Source organism: Aspergillus bombycis (genome assembly GCF_001792695.1).
Source record: "Aspergillus bombycis strain NRRL26010 chromosome Unknown contig00087, whole genome shotgun sequence".
Classification (NCBI taxonomy): Eukaryota; Fungi; Ascomycota; class Eurotiomycetes; order Eurotiales; family Aspergillaceae; genus Aspergillus; species Aspergillus bombycis.
In genome coordinates, this window is record NW_019170089.1 from 128,049 (window position 1) to 152,929 (window position 24,881).

Here is a 24,881-nt window from a genome sequence, read left to right on the forward strand (position 1 = left end):
ATGGGAACTAAATTATGCTATCCTATATACTATCCAGGAACAGTAAAGGGTAAGCATTATCCGGTCTCACTTACACCTCTCAGGTGGAGAAGGATGCATGAATGCGGGTAAGCATTACCCGTTAACGATTAGATAGAGATCAATATCCGATTCAACGATATCCGGCTAATATTCCTTCGCGTCAGATACTTGGTGGATAATCACCTAACAGATGTTGTTCAACCCCCTGTGAACTTCATATACAAAATTGTAATTGGTGATCAGTTCCAGGTATGTTGCACTAGGGACTACTCTTCCGTGGTGTATCGTCTCAGAAAACCATCCAGCTTTAAGTGTCTTTCTAGCTTATGCATGGCATTGGTTATAGAAGTAAGGTGCTGGTCTGTAATAGCATGATAATAAATGCCTCTAAGCAACATGGAGATCCCGTATAGTAGGTACAACTGTTTAGGACAAGTTCAAGTATCTGGAGACAACCCCTAAAGTGATGTTTCCCCCGTGTGTCTACAAAAGGTGGCGGTGGAAACTGTTGGTAAGAATCATCGTAAAGGCGTTTCTAGCAGCCAGCTTGAGAAGGTCGAAGCCCACCATCGTATGATAGTGGTTTGGATCTCCGAAAAAGTAACTAGTTAGGGTGTAAGAGGATATCGCTTACGTCATGATATGGCCTAGAAAGCAAATCCCGATGGCATCTTGGCGGGCTTTTCTCATCGGTCGCAAGACTCCCCCCCATGCTTGTAGCCCTAGTGGAAGAAGTTGACACGCAATCAGCGGATCTCATGGATCTGTAAAGCGACGGGGAAATACGACGACTGCATCCTAAACCATGTCCATTGCCATGGCCAATGCGTCCGGCCCATCCAAGACCAGGCAAAGAGTTTCCGTGGCATGTGTGCTTTGCCGGATGAAACGTATTCGAGTGAGCAACGTACTGTGCAAAGACTCTGTAGCCATAGGGTCTAACGGCCGATCCTAGTGCGATGGTGTCGAGCCGTGCTGCGGTCCTTGTCAGCAACGAAACGTGACGTGCGAATATCAGCACACCGAGAGCAAGCGCAAGTGAGTTTGCTGACCCCTGAACTTTCTACTTGCTCATGACTGAGGTCTATCGGCGAGACCACCAAGCAAGAAACTTGTGCGGTCTCTTCAGGCTCGCATAGATCTGCTCGAGCAGGAACTATTGTCTCTCGGGAGAGACGTTCCCTATGCGCCTGAAAATCTTGCCGATGCCGGGGCCGAAAGCGATAGAGAGACGGAGGATGATGCCAACGAACCTCACCGGATTGACCCACTAACGGAAATCAGTGGGATGACCGCTCGCCTAAATCTCACTTCTAATGGTGAGTTGCGGTACTTTGGAACCCTAAGTAACTACAGCCTGCTTCACGGCCGCATCCATGAAGTCTCCGTCGAGCCGCTTGCTCTCAGAAACGCCTGTGATTTCAGCCCTATCACAGAATTCAACAATAATCAGGGAATACCACAAGAGCTTCAGGACCACTTGCTGGACCTGTATTGGAGGTGGCAGAACCCATGGAATTATGTTGTACACAAGGACGCTTTCATGCAAGACTATACCTTTCATCGCTCGGGAAAGTATTGCACTCCCTTGCTTCTCCTAGCTATCTTTGCTCTGGCAGCTCGCTACTCTGACCGCTGCGAGGTTCGAGCTGTTCTTACTAATCCTAAAACTGCTGGCGAGAGCTTTGCACGCGAGGCAAAAATATTACTGCAGCAGGGAATGGAAGCTCCGACAGTGCCCACTGTCCAAGCGGCGGTGTTACTGGGGCTGAATGCCATGGCCGAAGATCGCGAATCTCTCGGCTGGCTCTTCGTAGGTCAGTGTGCCCATGTACATAGTGACCCTGGTCTATTGCTGATTCTTCTCAGGTATGGCAATGAGAATGGCGTTCAATCTAGGCCTCAATCTTGACTGCTCAAGCTGGGTGCCTACAGCACATATCTCTGGGTTGGAGGCTGAAGTTCGAAAGGTTGCCTGGTGGGGCTGCTATACTTTAGACAAGTAAGTGGTAGAATTTGACTATGATGACAGGAAGTTAACAAGTTTGATTCTGTCTAGACTATTTAGCCTTGGCCATGGACGCCCGGGAATGACACGACGATGCGATATAACCTGCCCAAAGCCAAGCAAGTACCAAACTGCTGAGTTCGACCCTTGGATCCCATGGTCCACGAGAGATCAGACCTTGGCGAATACCCCTGTACGGATCGCCTCTACGTCAAGTTATGTATCTGAACTTCTGGATATAGCGACAGAGGCGTTGTATATAGTGTACGGGCTCTGAGACTGGGTTGTTGGTTGCCATCGCTGTACTCACCCTCTTATCCACAGGTATGCGCCCCACGGTGAACTCAAACGACGCGAATTAGAGAGTATAGTCACCCGAACTGATCTTGCGTTGAACAACTTCTACCGTGACCTCCCAAGTTTTCTTCGGCTCTCAGGGTCGGTTCGAACACCGTGCCTTCCACACATATACCAACTCCAGTAAGCCCTCCTGAGCTCGTTGTGAAATATAAGAGATCCTAAAAACGTGTGCAGCATTCAATACAATGTCATTCAGATCCTTCTACATCGTCCTCTCATCGCGAAACGTCGCATTTTATCTCGAGTTTTGTCGGATTCGTCAGAGGAGTCGAACGTACATCTGCAGATCTGCAGACACGCAGCTCTGGAAGTCACAAAGCTGCTGCGCACATATCAGGATCATTACACCTTGGTAAGCTTCTTACCACACGTCTTGTTCACAGGCTGATTTTTCTCCCCCCTTCCCCGGATAGCGCCTTATTCCGATTGTCACCGTGCATAGCACCTTCACGGCTGCTATTATACATTTGATGGACGCTATGTCCACCACTCCTATTGTTCGTCGCCGAGGGATCTCTAATCTACGAATCTGTCTAGACGCTCTTGAGAGCATGAGTGCTGCATGGTGTTGGAGCTGCCGGGCTATTCGCGCCCTCAGAATTCTTGCGTACGAATGGCTAACTCCAGAAGCTGTCAGGGACGAGAATCTAGCCAGGGCTACCCCATCGGCAACTGAGTGCAATTTTCAAGTGCAATCCCTGGGGCCTTCATCATTTGAGCCGTTAGGTCTCGCTGAATCCACCCGAGGGATGCCGGTGAGTGACCTCACCGGCCCTCCAGAGGTGGAGGCGAACAGATACGAAGCAGAGTATAGCATAGCGATGGATTCCTTGCTTGAGGATAATTTAGATTGGCTAATACAGACTGATCACCATGCCGGAGGGGAGGACAGAGGGCATGCAAATGCAGACGCTCAAATGAATCCATGGATCATGAGCGCTGCCCAGTGCACATTTGCAGTTCCGAGATGGGACGAATATACAACTTTTAGCGATGTATGGTACCAGCCTGATCTACAACCACCCTTGTAGACATGGCAAGGTTCTCTCCTCGGTCTAGTCCCCACTGAAACATGCAACGAATTAACCGCATCTTCCATTATAAGTCACCTCAAGTCACTAAAATTGTATCCTGTAGCTTGGGCATGAAATTCAGATGTGCTTAGTCAATAATTGAAGCATACTGGTTGTAGTCAGAGATCATTTCCCCATCCATACGCTCGAACGACGAAGAGGTCGTGCCTAACCGCATTAGAATGCGCTCTATCCTCTCGGCCGACTTGAGTTTCGTCCGTACCTGCGGGCCGTCTAAGAGTACTAGCAAAAAAGAAAAGAAAAGAAAAGAAAAGAAAAAAAGTATGGCAAAACCAGGGTTGCGTGAGTGCGATTGACATCATGGCATGACGGCATTAATCTTCAAGCGATATGCTCTGACTGAACGCGAACAATGAGGAGAAAGGACTGGCTACTGTCCTCGTCTTTAGCATGGTGAGTGGATAGGGCACGCCCAGCACGGGTAAGCATTATCCAGACCCACAGGTCGAAAAGGTAAATGGAGACTGGAACACAAGAGACGGCTTTTACTGGTCCTTTGTCCAACAGGGTAAGCATTATCCGGGCTAGAAAAACTTGAACCACTGAAAAGTGTGGCTGAGCCAGCCGGCGAGATGCTTTCATGTCCGGATACTGCTTACCCGGTGTCGCTTTGGCTCCACTTCTATAAAACCACTTTTCTACAGGGTTCTTGGACTCGGGCAAATGAGCCCGTCCATCCATCAGGGAAGAAATGACAATTCTGGCCGACTGTCGTAGACCACTGAAATAAAGGAAGGCATGTCATAGTGGCCAAAGGGAACTGGAAAGGCGAAGGAGCCCAGCAGAATTACCGTTCTCCAAGCCAGATGGAACTCAAGGGTCCGAACAAATACAGCGCAAATGCGGAGTATCCACGCGGAGGAATTGATGGTAGAGATTACAAGGAAAGCTAGTGTCATTCTATATAAAGAAAAATTCCATACACGATCCGAATACCTCGGTAATGGTTATCAATCTGTCTATAGGTGGAAAACGTTCTATGGAGAAGCATAGCCCAACAAGCCGAAAATCCCTTCAGCTGTAGGCATGTGCTCTCCAGATACTCAAGTGGCCATAATCTAGGTTCAATGGTTAGTGTAAATTGATTGACCGATGGACAAGTCAAACGTACACTAGCTATTCTGCTCTTGGCACGAATAGTTGGACCGTAAAAAACTAACACCCACGGCACAAGGGTCAGGGCAGCACCCTGTATTTTGTTAGAACTTGTGGCGTATCCTCGCTGAGAGATATAACTTACTATCCCCCCGAGGAGGCTTGAGGCGGCGGGGTAACCAAGATTCGTGAACATCGTATCGGTGATTAAAGGAAAGATACCACCTAGGAGATTCCGACCTGATCGTAATCTTAGTAGGAGGGCTTCTCTAACTGAGTAAAGGAGGCACAAACAAAAGGACTGAGCTGCAATTGCGGAACTTGCATATGGACCATATGCGTCAGCTAGGTAGTTGAAAACCGCCAGATAAACAGAGAATATCCCCATGGTTGAACATCCGATGGCCATGGTAGGGAAGATCCAGTGGATAGAAGGGAAAGAGGTCCACCCAAACCAGAACAGACCTACAGGCACGAGTACCGCCTGTAGGCATGCGAAGTAGAGGCGAGCTTCAGGTGTCTTGGGAAGCAGGCCAAAGTGATTAGCGATCCGCTCCTGGTATATGCTCACAACTGTTATGATGATGACGCCACAACACATAGCTTTTTTATTTAAAAAATAAAAGAAAAATGTCAGTAAGTGATGAAAGCAAGTGCGAGCGAGAAGTGGCTCATGTAGGTATCATACCAGTGAAGACAGCGCCGATCTGTTCCGTACTAAAGTTGTGGTTGGTCCTGAAAACCAGCGGCACAGCACTGAATTGAAGATACAGCACGGCCCAGCCAAATGATAACCAGAGAGAAAATAAAAATACTACCGGTTCGGTCACGAGCATGTCTAACAATGATCAGGGTCTGCTAATGACTAGTTGGGCCGTGCCTATCACTTACGGAATGGACGGTAGCAGGAGACTTTCATCATTTGTCGGAACGAATACTGCTGCTCCTCATCCTTTGGTCTCCATCGGATTCGTCTTACCTCACTCGTCCCCTCAAAGATAACTCCATAGTACCCTAGATGCTCGAGCTCCTCATAATATCTGTTTAATGCATCTGCTTTTCGCCGGAGAAGAACAGTGCTGCGCGTTTCTCTGAAAAACAGAAACATCACCGCAACACAGAAGCCTGAAACAATAGCGTGAGAGTAATACACCCAGCGCCAGGTAGAATGGTAGACAACAACGCTACTGAGAAGTGGCGCGAGTCCTGTACCCAGCAATGCAGCACTCGAAAACTGCGCCATCGGGATGTTTCGCTCTTCTGTGCTGTAGATGTCGCTAATAACACCCCCAACCATGGTCGAGAAGGTCGCTGCAAATTTCTAGGTAAGAGGGGTGTCCGACAGAAGAATAGGAGCGGGAGGATAAACGTACATGCGCCTATTCCCTGGAACAGCCGGGCAATCAGAAGACCGGCAAATACACGAGTGCCACCACAGGCGACGGTGGAAGCTTTGCATTGCATTAGCCTGTATGGGTCAAGGTCAAGGAGCATTACCGTGTACCACAGAATATAATCCCGCTGCCAATAAATACTGGCTTTCTCCCATTGATCTCAGAACACGTAGCTAGAATCATCGGTGCCACACCGAACCCAATACAGAAGACCGTAACAGCAGAATTATAGGTTGTCAACGTGATACCCCATTCCGCTGTTAGCTCTGCTGATGCTGGGCTCATCTCACCAGCAGAGTAACATGCCACGCATGTCACCACGCATGAAATCCATGTCACTATCGACTTGCGCCATTTGGGCCACCGAAGGGGGGACGCGTATTTCTGGACATCCGGGGGGGAAGGGAGAGCCGACTGGATTGCACTGCAGGACAGGGTGGCCGTTGGACAAGGTAGCGGTGTGTCTAATTCAATAATCATATCTTCGATCTCCCGCTGAGAAAAGTCTCGTCTTGCTGCGGCTATATCGTCATTGGAGGCACCCCGGGGAATAGTAAAAGATCCAATGGAGTTTAGCTCGCAGGCACTCGAGCATGGACAACTGAGCATGGTTGTCATTTGGGCTGTGTCAGTAGATGCAGCCATTTGAAAGCAGGATGGAGATATGTAGCTCTGGCTTCATATTTCGTGTCGGGGACAAGGCAGTGTAGGCGTGAGGCTTGTCATTATAAAGCTAATACATTGACTAAGAGCAAGGCCAAAGGCCACCAGAATGGATAATCTACCTTTACAAAGCCCGTCTTCTCCGATTTGGGGTATAACAGCAGCTCCTCAAGTGGACCCGCTTCATACTATTTTCACCTGCTGCCGGACTCACCCGCCGCCAAACAGACGTTACCGGGCAGCTGATTCATTTGACTTGCGTCCTTTACAGTTCAAACGATACTATGTGTTAAGAGAAAGGCAAGAGATGGAAATACTTCACCTTCATCTGAAAGGCGAAATGTATAACTTCACAGTAGATAATTCCCATGTCACCATCTCTCGTGTTTTTCAGGGAAGTTTCTGAGTCTCGATCGAGTATAGGATAAAGACAGACTCTAAGGCGTGCTCTTGTTAGTTTCCGACCGCCAGGTTAGGGCTAAAGGGCCGCTTACAGATTGAATCCTATCTGGCTCCTGGGATCCACCCAGGAATGTTCTTGCATCTAGAAACTGGCAACATGTGAAAGCCTATTGGCAACATTCCAGCCGCAAAAGGTCGTAGAAATTATTGAGACTAAGAAGCCCAACAGCGGCCTGGGCTTGCGTAGCTGTAAATCGAAGATGGTGGAATCCAACTTCGCTAGGTACTTCCATACTCTGACAACTGTATCTTCCTACGAGGTGTAGCAGCAACAGAAGCCCCTGGAAAAGCCCTGCGCTAGAAAAAACGCTTCGTCAACCTAGTACATTTAATTATATCTAGATTACACACTCAGTCTTTCTCATGGCCTTCTACTGACGACAAAACCCCGGGTTCACTCAATCGATATTTCAGCACCTCTCGGGATCAATATACCCACTACAACTTCACCCAATGCTGACCACAACCTTCCCTGTATGCTTCTGATCATACTGATATTGGAATGCCAGCGGGAGGTCCTCGAGAGGGAAGACAGCAGGATCAATGACGGGGTGAATGTCATTAGCTTCAATGGCAGTGATCATCTCCTCGAACTGCGTCCGATTGCCGACTTCAATGCCACGCACTATACACATGCGCGAGAATGGCTCGAGGAACGAAGGATGGTCCTCTTCCTTCTCAAATCCCGTCAGGAATCCAACAATGGCAATGTGGCCACCCGGTGCTACCGCCTGTAATGATTGTTTGATCGTCTTCGGCCCACCGACTTCTATGATCCGCTGACAACCGAGGCCCTTTGGAGACAACTCCTTTGCTTTAGCGCCCCAATTAGGCTCTTCCCGATAATTGATGATGTGATGGACACCAAGTTCCCGGAGCTTTCCAGCTTTACTGTTTGAGGACGTCGTGGCGATCACGACTGCACCGGTTGCTAACGCGAACTGAATGGCGAACAGGGACACACCGCCTGTTCCCTGGGTAAGTACGCAGTCTCCAGGCTTCAGGTACTGTAGCCCGTTCAAACTGTTCCACGCCGTGAGCCCAGCGCAGGAAAGTGTCGCACCCTCAAGATAGTTGAGATTGGTTGGGAGGGGCAATAGCCCATGCTCATCAAAAACTCCATACTCACGAAAGGTCCCGTGGGCAGAGCCGCCCAGGGCCTTCTGCGAGTTCGCCTCCGTCGGAGCTGGTCCGCCAAAAAAGTCCTGATAAAAGGTTGTCACCACGTGGTCCCCCTTCTTGAAGCGGGAGACCGCGGACCCGACGGCAACAACCTCTCCAGCCCCATCGCTACCGGGCACGACGCCGTCGATTAGCTTGCGAGGATAGGTGCCTTGGCAAACTGTTTGCACGAGAGGTCAGTGGGATCAACGAGGAAGGGCAAGGCCTGGGAAGTTCCTCCTGACTTACTCACGATGTCACGGTAGTTCAATGATCCTGCGCGCAATCTCACCAGTACGTCGCGAGGATGGAGCTTAGGGACGTCCTGGTTCTTCTTCCACTTCAGGGCGCCTAATCCAGCACCTGGGGCACTACCGTGCACGGCCCAGAGGTTGGTGGTAGTCGGGAGGGACATTTTGTCCAGATGTGCTTTCTATTTTCCTTTTGCGGATTTTCACGAAGTCGATAACGGTTCCTAGTCTTCGAGTGAATAATACCATCCGGAGAGACGAAACTAACCGTGCTTTTATAGTTTATTGTCCTTCTCAAGGATAATTGCTATGATGATTTTATGACTTAATGTGATTCTTCTAGTGCGGAGAGATTAATTAACGACTTGATTCGATCTTCCTGATCGCGCCGAATGAGAGCCCCTGTTATTTTTAGGGTTGTTTATTTCATGTTATTTTAGTTTTCAGAACCATGGAAAGGCAGAGACTGTCCACGGCCTTTGCACCGGGATTTGAACATGGTAAAAAGTGCATCTTTTCCAGCAACGGACACGCTCGTTCCGGCGAGTAGCATGACACGGGCGTTTGGGATCCACCCCAAACTTCCAGGTCTCTAGTACTCTAGACTCTCCCCCTTACGGCCACGCTTATGATCTGCTATTGGAGGCTAGGGGCTGTGCTCCATGTCGAGGGCAAGTGTGCATGTCCCCTTGGTGGCTCGACACCACATCCCTTTCAGTTTTGGTCACATAACAATGAGAACGATACAGGCTGAAGGGAATGTGGATACCTGCTCCAGCACACAAAATACAATTAGAGTACGATTCTCCTACAAAATATTCAGCTTATGAAGCTACTCAATTGCCAAGCACACAAGGTAAGACTTTATAGACCTAACATTCAAAGCCACGAGTGTGTCTATGAGAGACCCAAGATGTGCAGGACTCGTCACACACCGGTAGCGTCATCATCGACATTCTCGGCCTATTATCCCAAGCGCACAAGTGTACACGCACTTAGGCTGACTCCTCCGGCCAAACATCGTAGCCGAATATATCATTTATGTTAACGAAACGGTAATGACGTCCCTCTTTGACCTTTTTGATTGCATTGAAAGCTTCGTCTGAAAGGTAAATGCGTTTAAAGGTGAGCTCGAGCCTAGAGGGGAGAATGCCATGGAAAGGATACCGCTGTCGAAACAATACTCCACGAGGGTATTGTTGGGCAAGAAGGGATGGATCTCGATCTGGTTCGCATGGGGTTTTACTTCTGCAAATTTCAACCATTTTTCCAAGCCCGCAACGGCCCAGTTAGACGTGCCGATGCACCGCGCCTTGCCCTCTGCGTAAAGTTGCTCCATATTCCTCCATGTTGGCTCGGGGTTCTCCGTGAGCTCTCGGTTAAACACATACTTCCCCTGTTAGTCACATGTACGGGATAGGGGGTCGTCGGGAAGCCATACCTTTCCATCTGGTCCCAGCATAGGGGTTTCGCAATTCTCCTTCTCGACAGCAATGGGCCAATGAACGAGGAACATGTCGACATAGCCGAGCTTCAGCTTCTGCAAAGAGCTCTCCATAGACCACAGCACGTCCTCGTATTGGTGGAGACGGTTCCAGACCTTCGTGACAATGAAAACATCCTCCCGTCTAACGCTAGAGTTGACAGTTAAGAAATCCTTGATAGCCTCTCCAATTTCCTGCTCATTCATGTAGAACCAGGCACAGTCTAACAGCCCATACCCAACTATTAGTGTGTGGGAGACAGCACGGTAGGTCTCGCCCTTGGCACCTTCGCTAGCGAGGGTGCCAAATCCCACTGCAGGGATCTGGATCCCATTACTCAAGGCAAACATGGCACTAGTGGACAAGACTATACTTCCGGACCTCCGTTGCAGTGCGTACGTAGGTCGATCAATAATTTCTTCTTTGACTGGTTTGTGAAGATCTTGAGGCGAAGGTAGCAAACACTGAAAGCATGATGAGTGCAGGAATAATGGGGACCAATCGTTGCTTTTATGAGCTTCTGACGAACTTTCGATACCGTGACACGGAGATGAATGGAAGGCCCAATGAACGACCGATTCCAATTGATCTCACTGCATCCATAACACAGTGACTGGCACACTCTGGGTCTTCGGTGAGAAGGCCGAAGACAGCATGCGGGCTTCGGGCCAGACGATGCCTCACCGCAAGCTCCCATCGGTTAAAATTTTCAACCTGCAGACCAACTGGTCCTTAGACTGGCTAATACTTTTGAGTTATTTCTGGTCTTTTTAAAAGAAAATAATATGTGATGATCCGATGGTCATGGCATCATGGCTGGGTGCATGCCCTTGCCAGCCTGAATCAGGCGACCGAAGAATGTCTGTCGACAAACCGTAATACCAGAAGAAAAGGCTCCAGGCTCATAGACTTTAAGTAGGGGAGGATATCTTTGCACGACCCGGCCGGGAAAACCTAATACAGAGACAGTCAAGGAAGGTATTCAATTCGGTGATGTGCTAGTTTGGGATGCATTCTCGAAGGATCATTACTATGGCAAGATTCGGTATCCAGTACATCACTATGCACCTTGGTGAAGATCTTCCTTTGATAAAACCTCACTAACTGATATACAACATGCACAGGCCTGAAAGAATGATCGTGAGCTGGTGAGCGAGCTGTTTTCGATGCTGTCCGTATGGTTAGAAGAAGCGAGTATCAAACATAACAGCGTGCATGTACGATAAGACTTTGACGCCGTGCCACAGGGCTTCCAGGACCACCGCTATAGCAAGATTTCTGGTTATAAGGTTGTCTACACTATTCAAGCTTAGTGAATAGGTTACATGCCTATGAATCCACGTGGTGGCTTTTCACTTTCGAATATCTCTTCCAGGTACACACTCAATCCGCAGCATTCCCATAATCTTTTTTTTTTTTTTTTTGCAAAGTGGAAGAAATTCCCCCATCTCGAGTGAGAAAACACCAATAATCTCCCGGCTAATTATCGTAATGTCCGTTTGACAATATTCCGCACCTGGTTAACAGCTGCCGCAGCCTGCATGTAAGCAAATGCTAACGAATAATACCTCCCACCACCATTAAGATGTTGCAGAAGGTCCAATTCTGCTAATGTGATAACCAAGAACTCATGAAAGTAAAGGCTACCAATACGTATAGGCACGGCCCAGAGTTTTCCACGTCAGTATTATCTTTTAATCAACAATCCCCATTTCTAGAGCCTGTTCGTAGTCAGCTTGGTGAGCTTTCTGTCGGACTCATCCAATGTCATATTGTACGCCTTTAAGGTAAGACGTTCTATCTTCGTTCTTATACACATGCCCTGCCATACATATACCAGTCTGAGCCTCATCCAGGGAGTTTTCCCATGATGAGAGACAGGCGATGTCTCAAACTTGATTATAAAGCAAGTCCCGAGCAAATCCCGCTCGGTGTTTATTTCCATCACAGCTCACCATAAAAAAGTAGATTTATAATACATCCTAACCGTTTTGGAGAATCTGGTCAAGCTTTCCAATTCCCATTAGTAATGCCCTGGACACCGAGTCTTAAGACAGCCAGCCAAAGACCGTCGATCTGCATGGCGAAGAACGCAGTGAACTTTGGGAGCGTGCTGTTTACATGAAATGGCCCGCAATTGAAGTATAGGATCCTCAGCAATCGCGACGTACCTCATGCCTTCTCTCGGCCGACATTGAAATTTCAAACACGTCGGCGTGTCTAACTGAGTTAACTCTACCGTTATTGACACCTGTGTTACAAGTGCGCTCGGTGGGGAGTGGTATTTCTCCATTCAATTGTATCCTGCGATATATATCCCCCTGCGCGAACGGCGAGCTGTAAATTATAGTATTCATCTGGCCAGGTTCGCCATGTTATACTACAAGTTACCTCCAATGGCTATAGCAAGCTCATTCACACCGAGTGCTCCTCAAGCTGGAAGTTGTTCGTTGGCTGTTATCTCTCCTCCATCCATACCTGGGGGACAGATACTTGACCTCAGCGCCATCCCCGTTCTTAATTATCACCAAGACGATCGCTCAGAAATTGACTTCTGCAACGTGACTGTCACGTATACCCATCCTGGGCGTAATGACTCTATACACGTCACCGTCTGGCTGCCCCTCGAAAACTGGAACCATCGACTACAAGGCTCAGGTGGCAGCGGATATGCAGCGAGGTCTGAAGATGCAGTTCTTGCAGCAGCCGTGGCCCAAAGCTACACAGTGGCAGCGACGGATGGCGGCCACGAGGTGAATGGATTCAGTTCCGAAACATGGTCACTGGATGCATCAAGAAATTTAAACATAGCGTTACTCGAGGATTTCGCCTATCTCGCGCTAAACGATGCCGCTATAATCGGGAAGCAGGTAACGACCAGCTTCTACGGTCAGGCACCGCGATTTTCATACTGGAATGGATGTTCAACAGGCGGCAGACAGGGCTTAATGCTGGCGCAGCGATATCCATCTGCGTACAATGGGATTTTAGCTGTTGCACCAGGGGTCAATTGGCCTAGCTTTGTGGTTTCCCAGTTCTGGCCGCAATTTGTTATGAATCGGCTCAATACCTGGCCCTCCAGTTGTATAACCGATGCTACTACTGCCGCAGCAATCAAAGAGTGCGACGAGATCGACGGGGTTCTGGATAGCGTTATCTCCCTGCCAGAACTTTGTGAGTTTGACCCGTTTGTCTTGGTTAATACTACGGTTGATTGCAATGGTGAAACTGTGATTGTTTCTGAGAATGATGTTCTTGTGGTACAAAGCACTTGGACAGGGATGGTATCCTCCGATGGCCTGTTGTTATGGTATGGACTTGAAAAAGGCACTCCACTCTCAATGGGAGAGTCAAGTCTCGTGCATACCATGTGCTCAGCACTCAACTGTACCGGTGCGCCTTTTCCTATAGCTACGGACTGGATTAGCCGATTAGTTCTACACAATCCATCCGCCAACTTGACCGCGCTAGACCATGCAGGGCTCGATGCTATCTTTGCCCGTTCTAAAGAGGATTTTGATGATATAATGGGCACAGCTAATCCAGATCTTATGGCCTTTAAGAATGCAGGCGGGAAGATGATCACTTGGCATGGACTCTCGGATCAGTTGATCCCCCCTAGAGGAACGGAACAGTACTACAAGCAGGTGGAAGACAAGGATCCACTTGTCTCAGACTTCTATCGTCTGTTTGGAGCTCCAGGCGTTCACCACTGTGGCGGCGGCGTGGGCCCTGTCCCTATTGATCCATTACAATACGTGGTGGATTGGGTGGAAAACGGTATTGCACCTGACACGTTGGAGGCAGTCTCTGCATCAGGGTGGAGAAGGAAATTGTGTCCATATCCTCTTGTTTCGGTATATAAAGGTGGCGATATCAAGGATGCTGGAAGTTACGAGTGCGAAGATGGTTTTGATATATCTAGTCAGATCACCTTCAAGAGTTGACTGAGAGCCCGTTCAGAGCCCTGACAAGTTTCAGATTGGAGCTAATCAGCCTTTCACAGAGCCGGCTTGGCTGTTTTGTTCTATTCTTGCTGTTCTCTTAGGCAGATATTCTGCAACTCATCCGCTTGGGGCTCTGCTTGGAACGTGGATAGAATTTGATATATGAAGCGAAGACCTGAGAATTCCCTGTTCTGGTTAGCTCCGCCACCTTAGGTATAGCAGCCCGACACGTCGTCCTGTAATCAATGCTTCGTGCTATCAACTTCCTGTAGTATCCATCGAGACGGATAAATGACGGCCACTTCCAGCGACACCAAGATCACGTGCATCGTAACAGCGACACGACAGCCTTGTAGCTACGACAAGACAGCATGAGTCAAAGTCACGATAAGGATCGATATATAAGGACACTCATTCATGTGTTTGGTTTAGTTCTTCGGGATCATTGTTACTACCGAGTTACCTTCAGCATCAATAGCCAATTTAAAACTTTTGCACTCTCTGACTATTGAGTTCACGTCCCCAATAGATCTGGCCCTTTGTACTTGAGCCACTCTTCGTGAGATCTACTTGGTGCATTGTTATTCGGTCTGTCGTAGAAATCATCTTGTGAAGCATTGTTGTTCCGTCCTGCATGATCATCGGCTTCAAGGAAGCATCATGGTTGTTTGATTAGTAGATTCTAGTTTTCATGTTTGTGCTTCGGGCTATAATTATGGGAGAGAGACGATGATAGAGCGAAGGAGAAGGGGGAAAAAGTGCAGAGGTTCATATTGATAGGCAAATGGATCATGTTAGGAAAACAGGAATGTTCCTTGTGGTAAGAGAATTCATCCGTACTTCCTAAATGAAGGATGCGACTTCTCAGATCTTTGTCAGACAGACTTGTTGATGAAAGGCACTTCATTCATAGTATATCAGTTTTCTGTCCTTCCTGGAAAGTAACATAAATAGCAGGGTCAACCTGAATAAAGGAATATTGCTTCCATTTTGCTGTAGAACAATACCCAAGCTCGGAATTGCCGAGCCTTCCAACCCCACACACCAGACTCTACATAGCGGGTGTATATATGCACATTAGCAACTTTAACGTGCGAACGATAATATAGAATCAATAGTTATCATCCTCTGGTATATTCAAAGGGTCATAAATTCATACAAGCCAAGCTTTATCAAGGAATTAAAGGACATAGATAAGAAACGAGATCATTGAACAAAATGCCTCCCACTAAGACAACTTCACAGCATGGTCTCTGTATGCGCCACGATTCTCCATTCCCCATCCGACGCTTGACTCCATGTTGTTGATCCTGTGGCCCGATACTGCTCCTTTCCTCTCGAGGCATTGATATTGTAGGTAACGGTTCCCGCCATGAGGTCAATGATGATAACTCGGACTTCCTTCAATTCGAACGCATCAAAATGATGGAATGGTGGCTTTAGTGTTTGTTGTAGAGAGGGTTCACCGTCCAACGTCAAGATGGGTGTTTGGGGAAACAGTAGATTGGCTTCGGGGTTGGACAGTTTCTCGATCTCGGGGCCTGGGTCAGCGGAGGTGAGAGCGGTCCACAGACTGCGCTCTTTGATAAGGAGATCCTGGCGGATACGTTCGTGGATAGGAGCCATTGTTACTGAATTAACTGTTAATCTCAGTTGCAGACATGAAGCACAAGAGATGGATGTCCATACTCACCTTGATGACGTTAAGACCTTCTAACTCCGGCGTATGATGTGATGTTGCAGGGTGAGGTGCTTTTCTCTTACACCTCGCTGAGTATAGTGACCCTTACTAGTATTCTCTCTAGACGCTTTGGCAGGCATATACCTCTTTAGAAGTAAACAGAAAGTAGGTTGGAGGACCCATGGGAGATATAGGGTCGCAACCCTTGGAAACCATCTGACGGCGGGCGGGTGACGTCATCCGCCCGAGCACACGTGGATGACGTGTGATGCATCTGCCCTACTTTGCAGATCAACACAGCCAGAGATGTCATTGCTTTCGGTCATGCGATGACACTTCTTGGCTTGTACTACTTGCGTGGCCTCTACTGCCACTATCTATGGTTATCTAAAATTGGGGGTGGATCCTGGAAGGCTCGGGAATCTGACGCACGCAATGCATGAGAGCGTTGTCTTCTCGATCAGATATACTAGTCTAGTTCGACCCAAAACTTTGTCCGTCAGTATGTGAGTGTATGTATTGTCTTGGTGGTGTGTTAATTTGGATAACATGTTAACGATAGGCTTACTGCGTGCATGCGGCACCTTGTGTAAAGACATGACGCAGCCAAAAAAACCCATGTATATTCCAGTGAGGCCTATCTCGTGCAGATTCTTTTTCATCTAGAATCCTTTGCAAAGTGATAAGCAACGCCTGAGATATTATCCTTGAATGCAGCATGTAGCGTTGATGTTGATACATGATATGGCCGCATTGACACTTGGTCCGGCTGATGGCTCCGTGGAATCTTTGTCCGAACAGTGCAATAAGCTGACAACCAGAGGAGAGTATCCCTCTGGTTATGAGTAGGATGGTTTGCAATCCAATCACGTCTCGATGCGAGTTCGCATGTTCGATGATGATGTGGACAAATTGACAGACGTGATCACAAGGGCTTTACAGGATCCTCCGATATACAGGATCCATAGGTCAGAGTCAATATATGCTGTATGCAAACTGACCAAACTGGATGAAATCCTCAACGTTGTTCATGCTACTCTTAGCTTCTGGGTATCGGCTCGCAACTTCGCAGTGACTACTGATCTGCCAAAAAGAGTAATAGTATTGACGTGATACCCATCATCGCTCAAGAATAAGCTAAAAAGGCTAGACCCTTCAGTATCCCTGATGCACTAAACCCCTGCTGGGGTTGGCCTTGCCGAACATACCCCGAGATAAACGGTAGAAATCAACGGGCGATAAGAGACGCGGCCAAGCTTTGATTTCGAGTTCTTATCTTTGACCAAGGCGGAAATATGATTATCCGAGATGTTCAAGAATCAATGGCATATTCTCGTATTTGAGCTGGTCATCCAGAAGTCGAAATGGGGAAGAGTATGGAGAGGAGTGGGATTGAAACTAATCATTTAACAATGGTTTGTCAACAACAATGAGTCTTTTACTGAATAGCCCCATCGAAATCTATCCGCGACCTCCGAAGAATTTTCTCGAAGTTGGTGCAAAATGTGGGCCAGATACACTCTCGGAACTAACCCTATAGCAACACAAGCATTCTTTTACGTTTCAATTCCTCTATCTCGGATCCCAAAAGCGCGCCATGTTACTCTACAATCCAGCACAGACTACTCGTGCTCTACTCTACGCTGAGAATATGCGTTATATCTTACAAATTTTGTTCATTGCAGTGGGGGGCATCCATATCTCGTAGTAACCAAGTAACGTCATTTCCGTGGGAATTGTCGAGCTGAGCACCGATAAAGGACCCCATGAGAGATATCATTGGCCTCTTCTCGCGATTTTTGCAAGCTAATCCCCGCTATCAATGCTGATCTTTCCTGATAAGGGCATTTTGATATGGTAGTCTATCGCTCTCGGCACTGATCGGCGGTTGCCGATGGATACAAGGCAAGGAGGGAAAAAGAAAAAAAAAAAAAAAAAAATTGGGAAAGGGTCCCTAGACGCGACAGAGAACGTGGGATATAAAAGGCCTGCCCCGCGCAATTGACACGACGCCGATCAACCCCAGCAAAGAATCTGCAAGTCATTCACCATGCAGCTTCTCAACACCATCACTGCCGGCTTGCTCCTTGGTAGCAGCTGCCTGGCCGCTGCTAGCCCTGCGACATGGCAACGCTCCGTGTCTCAGGCCCCCAAGAAGGCTGCCCCGAAGGTGTTCATCGTGTCCATGGTATGACCCCCTCCGTGAGGTGATCGGAGATAGATAATGCTAACAGCTTACCAGTTTGAACCCGAAGCCGCTGCCTGGTGGGGAATCCCCGAATTCGACCTGTTGGCTCACAACATCACCATCCCCGGTGCCTCGCCTGTCTTCCCTGACGTTCACTGTACTGCCGACTACAGCGTCTGTCAACTCATTACCGGAGAGGGAGAGATCAACGCCGCCATCACGGTGTCCTCCATTGCCCTCCACCCCTTCTTCGACCTCACCCACACCTACTTCCTCGTTGCCGGTATCGCCGGTGTCAACCCCAAGGTCGCCACCATCGGCAGTGCCACCTTCGCCAGATACGCCATCCAGGTTGCCCTGCAGTACGAGATCGACCTCCGCGAGCTCCCCGACAACTTCACCACCAGCTACTTCCCCCAGGGCGCCTACGCCCCCGACCAATACCCCACCAGCATCTACGGCACCGAAGTCTTCGAGGTGAACGCCGATCTGCGGGCCCTGGCCGTCTCCTTCGCCAAGAAGGCCAACCTCTCCGACTCCGACTCCGCGAAGGAATACCGCAGCAAGTACACCGCCAAGGGCTATGAAGCCGCCACCAAGGCGCCCTCCGTGCTGGAGTGCGACGTCGCCACCACGGACGTCTACTACAGCGGCAAGCTGCTCAGCGAGGCCTTCGACAACACCACCGAGGTCTGGACCAACGGCACCGGCAAGTACTGCAGCTCCGCCCAGGAGGACAATGCCACCCTGCAGGCCCTGCTGCGCACCTCCGCCCGCAACCTCACCGACTTCTCGCGTATCATCATCATGCGCACCGGTTCCAACTTCGACCAGCCCCACCCCGACGAGTCTGCTCTCCAGCACCTCAAGTACGTCGATGCCGGCGGCTTCGAGCCCTCCATCAAGAACCTGTACAACGCCGGTATCGAGGTCGTCACCGGTATCCTGAACGGCTGGAACTCCACCTTCAAGGCCGGTGTCAAGCCCTCGAACTACGTCGGTGACATCTTCGGCACCCTCGGCGGCACCCCGGATTTCGGACCCGGCCGTCAGCAGGCGCTCGCGGACGCTGGTGCCATCACCAAGCGAGGACTCGTCCGTCGCGGCCTGATGCTGGCATAAGCCTTCATCGCTAGATCGGGGCCCCTCGTCCCGTCTGTACGATATGAATTTACGTTAGCATAATGCCTGACTTTTGATCTCCACGAGGCCACTATCCTTACGATACGACCTCGCTTACGTACCTCTCAACGTTGATGCATGTATAATAGCGACGATCGCCTCCATACCTGGAGTGCAGCAATAGAACTCACATAGAAAGAATACACAAAATATATCCATCTATTCATAATTTAGTACTCACCAGATCCAATGCCTCGGGAAAAAAAAAGTGGACCCTGACCTAACATAACACCCGCCAAGCGTGTTCGTCACCACGATCGAACAGAACCCTCTTCAAGGGCTGATGCATCCATGGAAGCAGGGACGTCTTTTTCCCCGCTGTAACCCGCGGTCCTGATGCATGGCATATCGATCAGGGTCTATTATGCACCGAGCCTCGGCCTCAGGTGCTTCTGCCTTATTCATCACGCAGCGGAATACCAAATTGCGGATATACACGGAGTACTGCCCGCTTTAATCTCCGGGATTTATGTGCATTGCTATGACAAGTCGAAATTAATTTTGTCTGTAAATTAATATCGGACCTGTCATCCAAAAATAGCCTCTTTAAATTAACCGGCATTGGATTGCGGAAAGTCAATTCTAACTTCTAATCTAATAGACTCCTGTCTAACCTCTGGTCTACCCTCAGGATTGAGTTCGTGAACTTGCGGTCAAGGATAGGGTTATAGATGCGTCAACTATACTCCGTATTCTCTGCAGAAAGGAGAAGTAGAAAAAAGAGTAGAAAAAAAAGAGAAAAGGAAAAAAGGAGATCGCCGAGACGATCCGGCGATATTCAGGAGTCTAGAAACCAGCGCGATCCGATTTTGTTCGACTCTGTAGCGTGCCCGAGGTAGTCGGTATTCGGTACGTACCGTACCTTTGCACCGTCCAGTTGAGAGCAGGCACAGAGAGACAGGCCTTGGTTTTCAGTTCCAGGGTCTGTTGGGCGGAGCTGGGATCTCCTTCTCACTGGACGGTATATTCCATGGATTCGGCACAGAAGTGCAGATCACTACGCTACAGGACACCGGGTTGGGTTGTATCCATGGAACCAGTTGTACTCGACGACCCAGAGATTGCGAATAGCCAGGAAATATATTCCGACGATGGCAAACGTAGTATCTATATCGGCAAATATGTCAGAGGCGACAAGCGAAGGGTTGAGAGAAAAAAAAAAAGGAGTACCAATGGCCTGGTTCCTGTGTTGGTGCCAAGCAGCACCTAAAAAAACTAGAATTCGTTAGTCCCAAAAGAAAGATAACTTGGCACTTGGCGGTGGCCGTCTGCTATTTTAAAAAGGGTTTAATGAAGGTCTTGCTAACTTTTTTTTCCGCGGAGGAGACTACAGACTTTTGCCTAAGCGAGCCTAGGTTCCACATCGGTGGCGGTTTCTAGAGGACTTCTAGGGGGGTTTTTCTGCAGTGATCCTTGCGCCGGCGAGGGTTTGTGATGTGTTCAACGGGTGGGATACTTCTGGAAGGTCGATACTCATGTCATGTCCTGATAGGTGGTGTGGTACACGTCAGGCTAGAATGCTAAATGGGTGTGAAACAGAGGCCCAGACATGAGGTACCATGGTTCACGGTTTTACGTTGGAGCATAAGAATAGGGCTGTTCGGATGAAGCCGGCAAACGCAGCATAAAATTGAAATTTCGTGTGGATATTTTGGCATGAGCTCGTTCATCTAGAGTGGGACCCCCCGTATTATAATAAATACATGAATAGTAGTAGATAGTAGTGAACAAAGGAAAAAGTTAAGAATGTACGATGAAAGCAAGAACACAACTCCCAGGTAATTTCGGTTGTGGCCGAATTCCCCGCCCAAGTCAATGGTCGTGTGGATCCAGTTCGACCAGCGGCACGAAACTGTGTCTCTGGGGCCTCTTATTCGCCCCGTAGTCAACCGAGTAGGAGACCGTTTTGTTGATGTGACTCTTGCTGAGTGCTTGGGTGGAACCGAATGTGGGCGGCTTGCTAGGCGTGTTTCTCTGCTCGTAGTAGGACTGGTCGCTGGAGTTGCCGAGCACTTTTGGGAAAATATGGACCAGCATCGCTCGGAAGGTTGGGAGACAGGCACACATCACGGCGATGTGGACTTCGATGACGGACCAGTGCACGATCGGTTGAAGTTGGACTGAAACCGTATGGTCAGTTCCGGTACTGCTGAATGCATCCTATGCGTTCGCAAGGGGTCTGATATGGGGGGGGGATCGATAGTACATACCAGTAGGGTTTGTATTCCAGCGGTTGAACCAGAAGACAATCACACGGGCGATTGCAACACCAGTGAGGCTGTCCGTCATTATCAGTACGAGTATTAGTGCTATAGAAGACCGACCCGACTTACACAAGACCCATTGCAAACATAACGCTGACACCGGCCTTTTTGCGCGCGGACAAGTTCAGTTTGAAAACCTCGTAGACCGGCATGAGCACCATGACCGTATCCACTCCGATATTAACATAGGCGTTGACGAACGTAACCGCGATAAAGTTGACACACGTCCCTTGCTCGCCAGTCGCCCATTGATCCCAGGCCAGGTGAACGGGGATACACCGCAAGGAATCCGTAAACACCCAGGTGATTCCGATCGCAGCATTTAATGCGATGATCGTGAACGCTCCATAGCGGAACAATTTCGACTGGAAGATTCTCAATAAGAACAGGCATACGGAGATCTTCGCCAGGGAAATTTGCGTCTTATACAATATAACAAAGGCGAAGAAGTACTGTGGATAGTCAGTCAAGCGGCCAGGCGGTGGCGGGCGCAAGTAAAAACAAACCTTGAGCACTATGGTGATATTGTCCATTGGAGTTATGTCCCACATATTCTGCCCAAAGCCATAATGGATCACTGAGATTGAAAGTCAGCCTGAAACATATCTGTGATCCATAGTTGTTGAGCTTACTCGTTGCATTGACGCCGAAGATAGCTACGGCCAGGCCCTGAAATCTGTCTTAGCAAAAGTCCTGATCTGCGTGGGAGCGGTGATAAGCCTCACATATGCCACGATAATAGTGTAATCGTCTGGACCCCAGCCACCACCGAGGCCCATGAATTTGGCGGCAATTCGGTTGGCGAAAAGGAGAGTAGAAAAAATGAGAGGAATTAATGTGGCCGAGTCGAGTTCCGGACGTCCCTTATGCGGAGGTATGCCGCATTGGCGATTACTGAGTCGTGTGGTGACTGCCAGACAGTTAGACACCAATAAAGGTTTCGATATAAGCCGAGAGACATACGGAGAGTCTGCTTTGGAGTACAACTGGCGGAAACACAAGCGGTCATGTCGTTCTGAAATGTATCGTCGCCACAAAGGCATGATGTGTCGGTAGATGCGCATGATGTTGAATTATCGGCGATTAATTGACTCTGGCAGGTTACCTATCCAGGGGGTCAGCACGAATACTTCAGGGTTCTGCACTCCCGCACCATACCGCGCACTGGGGTAATGTGTCTTCGGATTCAGTACTGGCGGCGGCAGCCCCGGCTGCCAGCGTCACCGAGGCCAGAACCAGTACCCGACGCAGAAGCATTCTAAGTGATATGAATCCCCAGAGAAAGTAGGGGCGGGGGCCAAGCAGAGTGGGATCAAGTTCATCCTCTACAGAACGCCTCGCGGAGGGGAACCGCTGTCTAATATGGAGTCGAGAACGAGGTCCCAGTTGGAAAGCTTTGATGCAGTGGTCCACTGGGCATGTGCAATGATCCTCAGCAAAATTACCCTAACTGATCCTCTGACCCGTTCACAAGAGCCAAAGATGGCTAGGTGAGCAGATCGTCATCTAGCGTCCAAGCCAGACAGGAGACCTTCCGAGGGGCTTTCAACTTTTCACCCAGTCGGGGACTCTTGGTATTCGGGGTACGGTCCGGTACTGCACCGCAACGGTAGTTCAAATCAGATCCTTCCATGATTCGCGAATGTTAAGGTCGACGGGGATCGTATCCAATTTCCCGAAACACTAGATCGGCAGTCGACATGTAGGTTTTGACATCTAGTGCGACTGCGGCCCAAGAATTGCGGTGGGTCGACCAACTCGTATCGTAGAAAGCCTTCCTGTCCTGCACGAGGATCTCGCGGTAACCCTAAATAAAGTTGCTTCTTAGACAACCCTTCGCGGTGGTGGCTTTTACATGAAACTGACTGCGCGAAACCAAGCCTGCCTGTTCGAGCAAACCGTGCGATGGAGTCGGAATCCAGTCCATCTCTGGGCATCTCCGAACCGGTACTTTCGCCTCCACAGGCTCAACCGCCCCCCTTACTTAGCATAACCCACTTGGTTTCCTTCAGTCTTTGCTCCACCCAAACTGGCTCCTACGACAGAATTAGCAGTACTACCATTTCGAATGTCGTGACTCGGCCGTCATGCGTAGACCACCTGCCGCGTAAAGGGGACGATCATTAGATTACGGTACTTAGCGCCGCTATAAACTTCCCTTGGCCCCTTGGCCCTGTCAATAAGAAATAGTTGGAGTAAGAAATCCATAGTTGGAGAGCTAAATAGAATAATCACGCATGAAGTTAGTATTTGTATTCAGACCGATCTAGCAATCGACTACTGGTTATTTCTTTTTTTTTTTGCCCCGAGCTATTATATCATGTCCGAAGCCGGCCTGTCAAGGCCCCTGATGACCTGATGGCCTCTCCCCCTTGCAGCCGTTCCATGCAGGGGCCATTACTATGGCTTCTCGTTGTTATTTCGAGAAGCAGACCCGGAAGTCTAGCAAACTGCAAATGCCATTCTAGCATCTGTCAGTGATCCGACCGCAGACTATGATAGGGTACTACCGCTTGATACGCTCCGCCCCGAAGAAAGTGGACAGTGGACCCAACATAGCTTTACGTTTATCCATCGCCTAACTGGCTGGTATAATTGTGTGCAATTTGCTGTGCTGGTTGTTCTGCCTCCACTCCTGAACATGTTGTCCAGGTTCCCAGCCTCTGCTGCAGGAAAATTCTGCAAGGACTACGTAACCGAATGTAACCCTGCTAATACCCTTATTTTGTTAAGCTTCTGATGACATGCAACTCTATTTTATTATTGGGATAGAGTTATTCGTTGCATAAACACTGTATATCAATATGTGGGCTCCGACCAATTCGAAATCCACGTAGTAGCTTTTTGGAGACGTTGGAGTTCATAATAGCGAACCTGATCATGCCTCCATGTACGATCAAATACAACATACGCAAACATCCCCTCAATTAGCGCTTCTTGGAGGGTTAGCCACCACTAGGTCCTAACTAATAGGGAATGCCTATCTCTATTACCACAAATAGAGAAATAGAGACTAATAAAGGGGATAATCACCGACGCCAACCCGCCAAGGCCAATACTAATTGGGGGGGGAGGGTCATCTACTACACACTCCGAGTCATATATATAGAACGGGCATGCCCCATGAGAAACGTTTTTAATCCGGAATAACCCCAGGGATCGCATCCATGACTTGCATATGGCCGTGCTGCATACCGTATGTATCGTCGCCAGACCCATATATAATTGTATATATTACAGTAATATAGGTGAGTCTCGAACGATCAATGCCACGCGACACCGTTACACATCTGCAGGGGTCACACAGGAGACGGGGGCCGAATACATTTCAACGTGGAACATGCTCCGTATGTCTGGAATGCGGACGATATTGAAGGACCTTCATGTTAGACATTGGTTGTGTCCAAGCTCGATACTAAAACGAGTCGGCCAGAGGATTTGGGACAAGAACCGTTTCATGCTTGGCGCTAATCCCCATTCGGGCACTCAACCGGGTTATTCACGTGATGTACCTTTTCAACTTGGAACCATGTGACCGGGGGCCATGAGATAGTCCGGATCTACCATTGTGGTCTATTGAATCCGCCGGAGTGCTCCACCGCTCTTGGCAGAAAAACCCGGTTTAT

The 24,881-nt window shown here is 48.9% G+C and overlaps 8 protein-coding genes across 8 annotated transcripts; 3 read left to right on the forward strand and 5 right to left on the reverse strand.

Moving 5' to 3' along the window:
• Positions 1 to 826: 826 nt before the first annotated feature.
• ABOM_007965 (Zn(II)2Cys6 transcription factor) lies at positions 827 to 3,420 on the forward strand (the record flags this gene model as incomplete). The annotated part of the gene is made up of 8 exons (XM_022535094.1): positions 827 to 919; positions 977 to 1,059; positions 1,117 to 1,838; positions 1,891 to 2,023; positions 2,081 to 2,293; positions 2,354 to 2,509; positions 2,564 to 2,741; positions 2,803 to 3,420. The coding sequence occupies 8 exons, from the start codon at positions 827 to 829 to the stop codon at positions 3,418 to 3,420; spliced, it is 2,196 nt and encodes a 731-aa protein (XP_022386287.1).
• Positions 3,421 to 4,526: 1,106 nt separating this feature from the next.
• ABOM_007966 (uncharacterized protein) lies at positions 4,527 to 6,617 on the reverse strand (the record flags this gene model as incomplete). Its single annotated transcript, XM_022535095.1, has 8 exons — positions 4,527 to 4,541; positions 4,595 to 4,672; positions 4,724 to 4,818; positions 4,873 to 5,181; positions 5,267 to 5,416; positions 5,470 to 5,889; positions 5,952 to 6,029; positions 6,083 to 6,617. 8 exons carry the CDS (start codon positions 6,615 to 6,617, stop codon positions 4,527 to 4,529), a joined length of 1,680 nt encoding a protein of 559 aa, XP_022386290.1.
• Positions 6,618 to 7,543: 926 nt separating this feature from the next.
• ABOM_007967 (zinc-dependent alcohol dehydrogenase family protein) lies at positions 7,544 to 8,673 on the reverse strand (the record flags this gene model as incomplete). Its single annotated transcript, XM_022535096.1, has 2 exons — positions 7,544 to 8,439; positions 8,508 to 8,673. 2 exons carry the CDS (start codon positions 8,671 to 8,673, stop codon positions 7,544 to 7,546), a joined length of 1,062 nt encoding a protein of 353 aa, XP_022386289.1.
• Positions 8,674 to 9,504: 831 nt separating this feature from the next.
• On the reverse strand, positions 9,505 to 10,343 carry ABOM_007968 (uncharacterized protein; the record flags this gene model as incomplete). Its single annotated transcript, XM_022535097.1, has 3 exons — positions 9,505 to 9,611; positions 9,677 to 9,899; positions 9,951 to 10,343. 3 exons carry the CDS (start codon positions 10,341 to 10,343, stop codon positions 9,505 to 9,507), a joined length of 723 nt encoding a protein of 240 aa, XP_022386292.1.
• A 2,022-nt stretch (positions 10,344 to 12,365) lies between these two features.
• On the forward strand, positions 12,366 to 13,940 carry ABOM_007969 (uncharacterized protein; the record flags this gene model as incomplete). Its single annotated transcript, XM_022535098.1, has 1 exon — positions 12,366 to 13,940. One exon carries the CDS (start codon positions 12,366 to 12,368, stop codon positions 13,938 to 13,940), a length of 1,575 nt encoding a protein of 524 aa, XP_022386291.1.
• A 1,239-nt stretch (positions 13,941 to 15,179) lies between these two features.
• ABOM_007970 (uncharacterized protein) lies at positions 15,180 to 15,566 on the reverse strand (the record flags this gene model as incomplete). The annotated part of the gene is made up of 1 exon (XM_022535099.1): positions 15,180 to 15,566. One exon carries the CDS (start codon positions 15,564 to 15,566, stop codon positions 15,180 to 15,182), a length of 387 nt encoding a protein of 128 aa, XP_022386259.1.
• Positions 15,567 to 17,671: 2,105 nt separating this feature from the next.
• On the forward strand, positions 17,672 to 18,931 carry ABOM_007971 (purine-nucleoside phosphorylase; the record flags this gene model as incomplete). The annotated part of the gene is made up of 2 exons (XM_022535100.1): positions 17,672 to 17,809; positions 17,864 to 18,931. 2 exons carry the CDS (start codon positions 17,672 to 17,674, stop codon positions 18,929 to 18,931), a joined length of 1,206 nt encoding a protein of 401 aa, XP_022386260.1.
• A 1,872-nt stretch (positions 18,932 to 20,803) lies between these two features.
• Positions 20,804 to 22,512, reverse strand: ABOM_007972 (CFEM domain-containing protein; the record flags this gene model as incomplete). Its single annotated transcript, XM_022535101.1, has 8 exons — positions 20,804 to 21,111; positions 21,202 to 21,269; positions 21,325 to 21,707; positions 21,762 to 21,832; positions 21,888 to 21,924; positions 21,981 to 22,165; positions 22,219 to 22,360; positions 22,414 to 22,512. 8 exons carry the CDS (start codon positions 22,510 to 22,512, stop codon positions 20,804 to 20,806), a joined length of 1,293 nt encoding a protein of 430 aa, XP_022386257.1.
• Between the last annotated feature and the right edge of the window lie 2,369 nt (positions 22,513 to 24,881).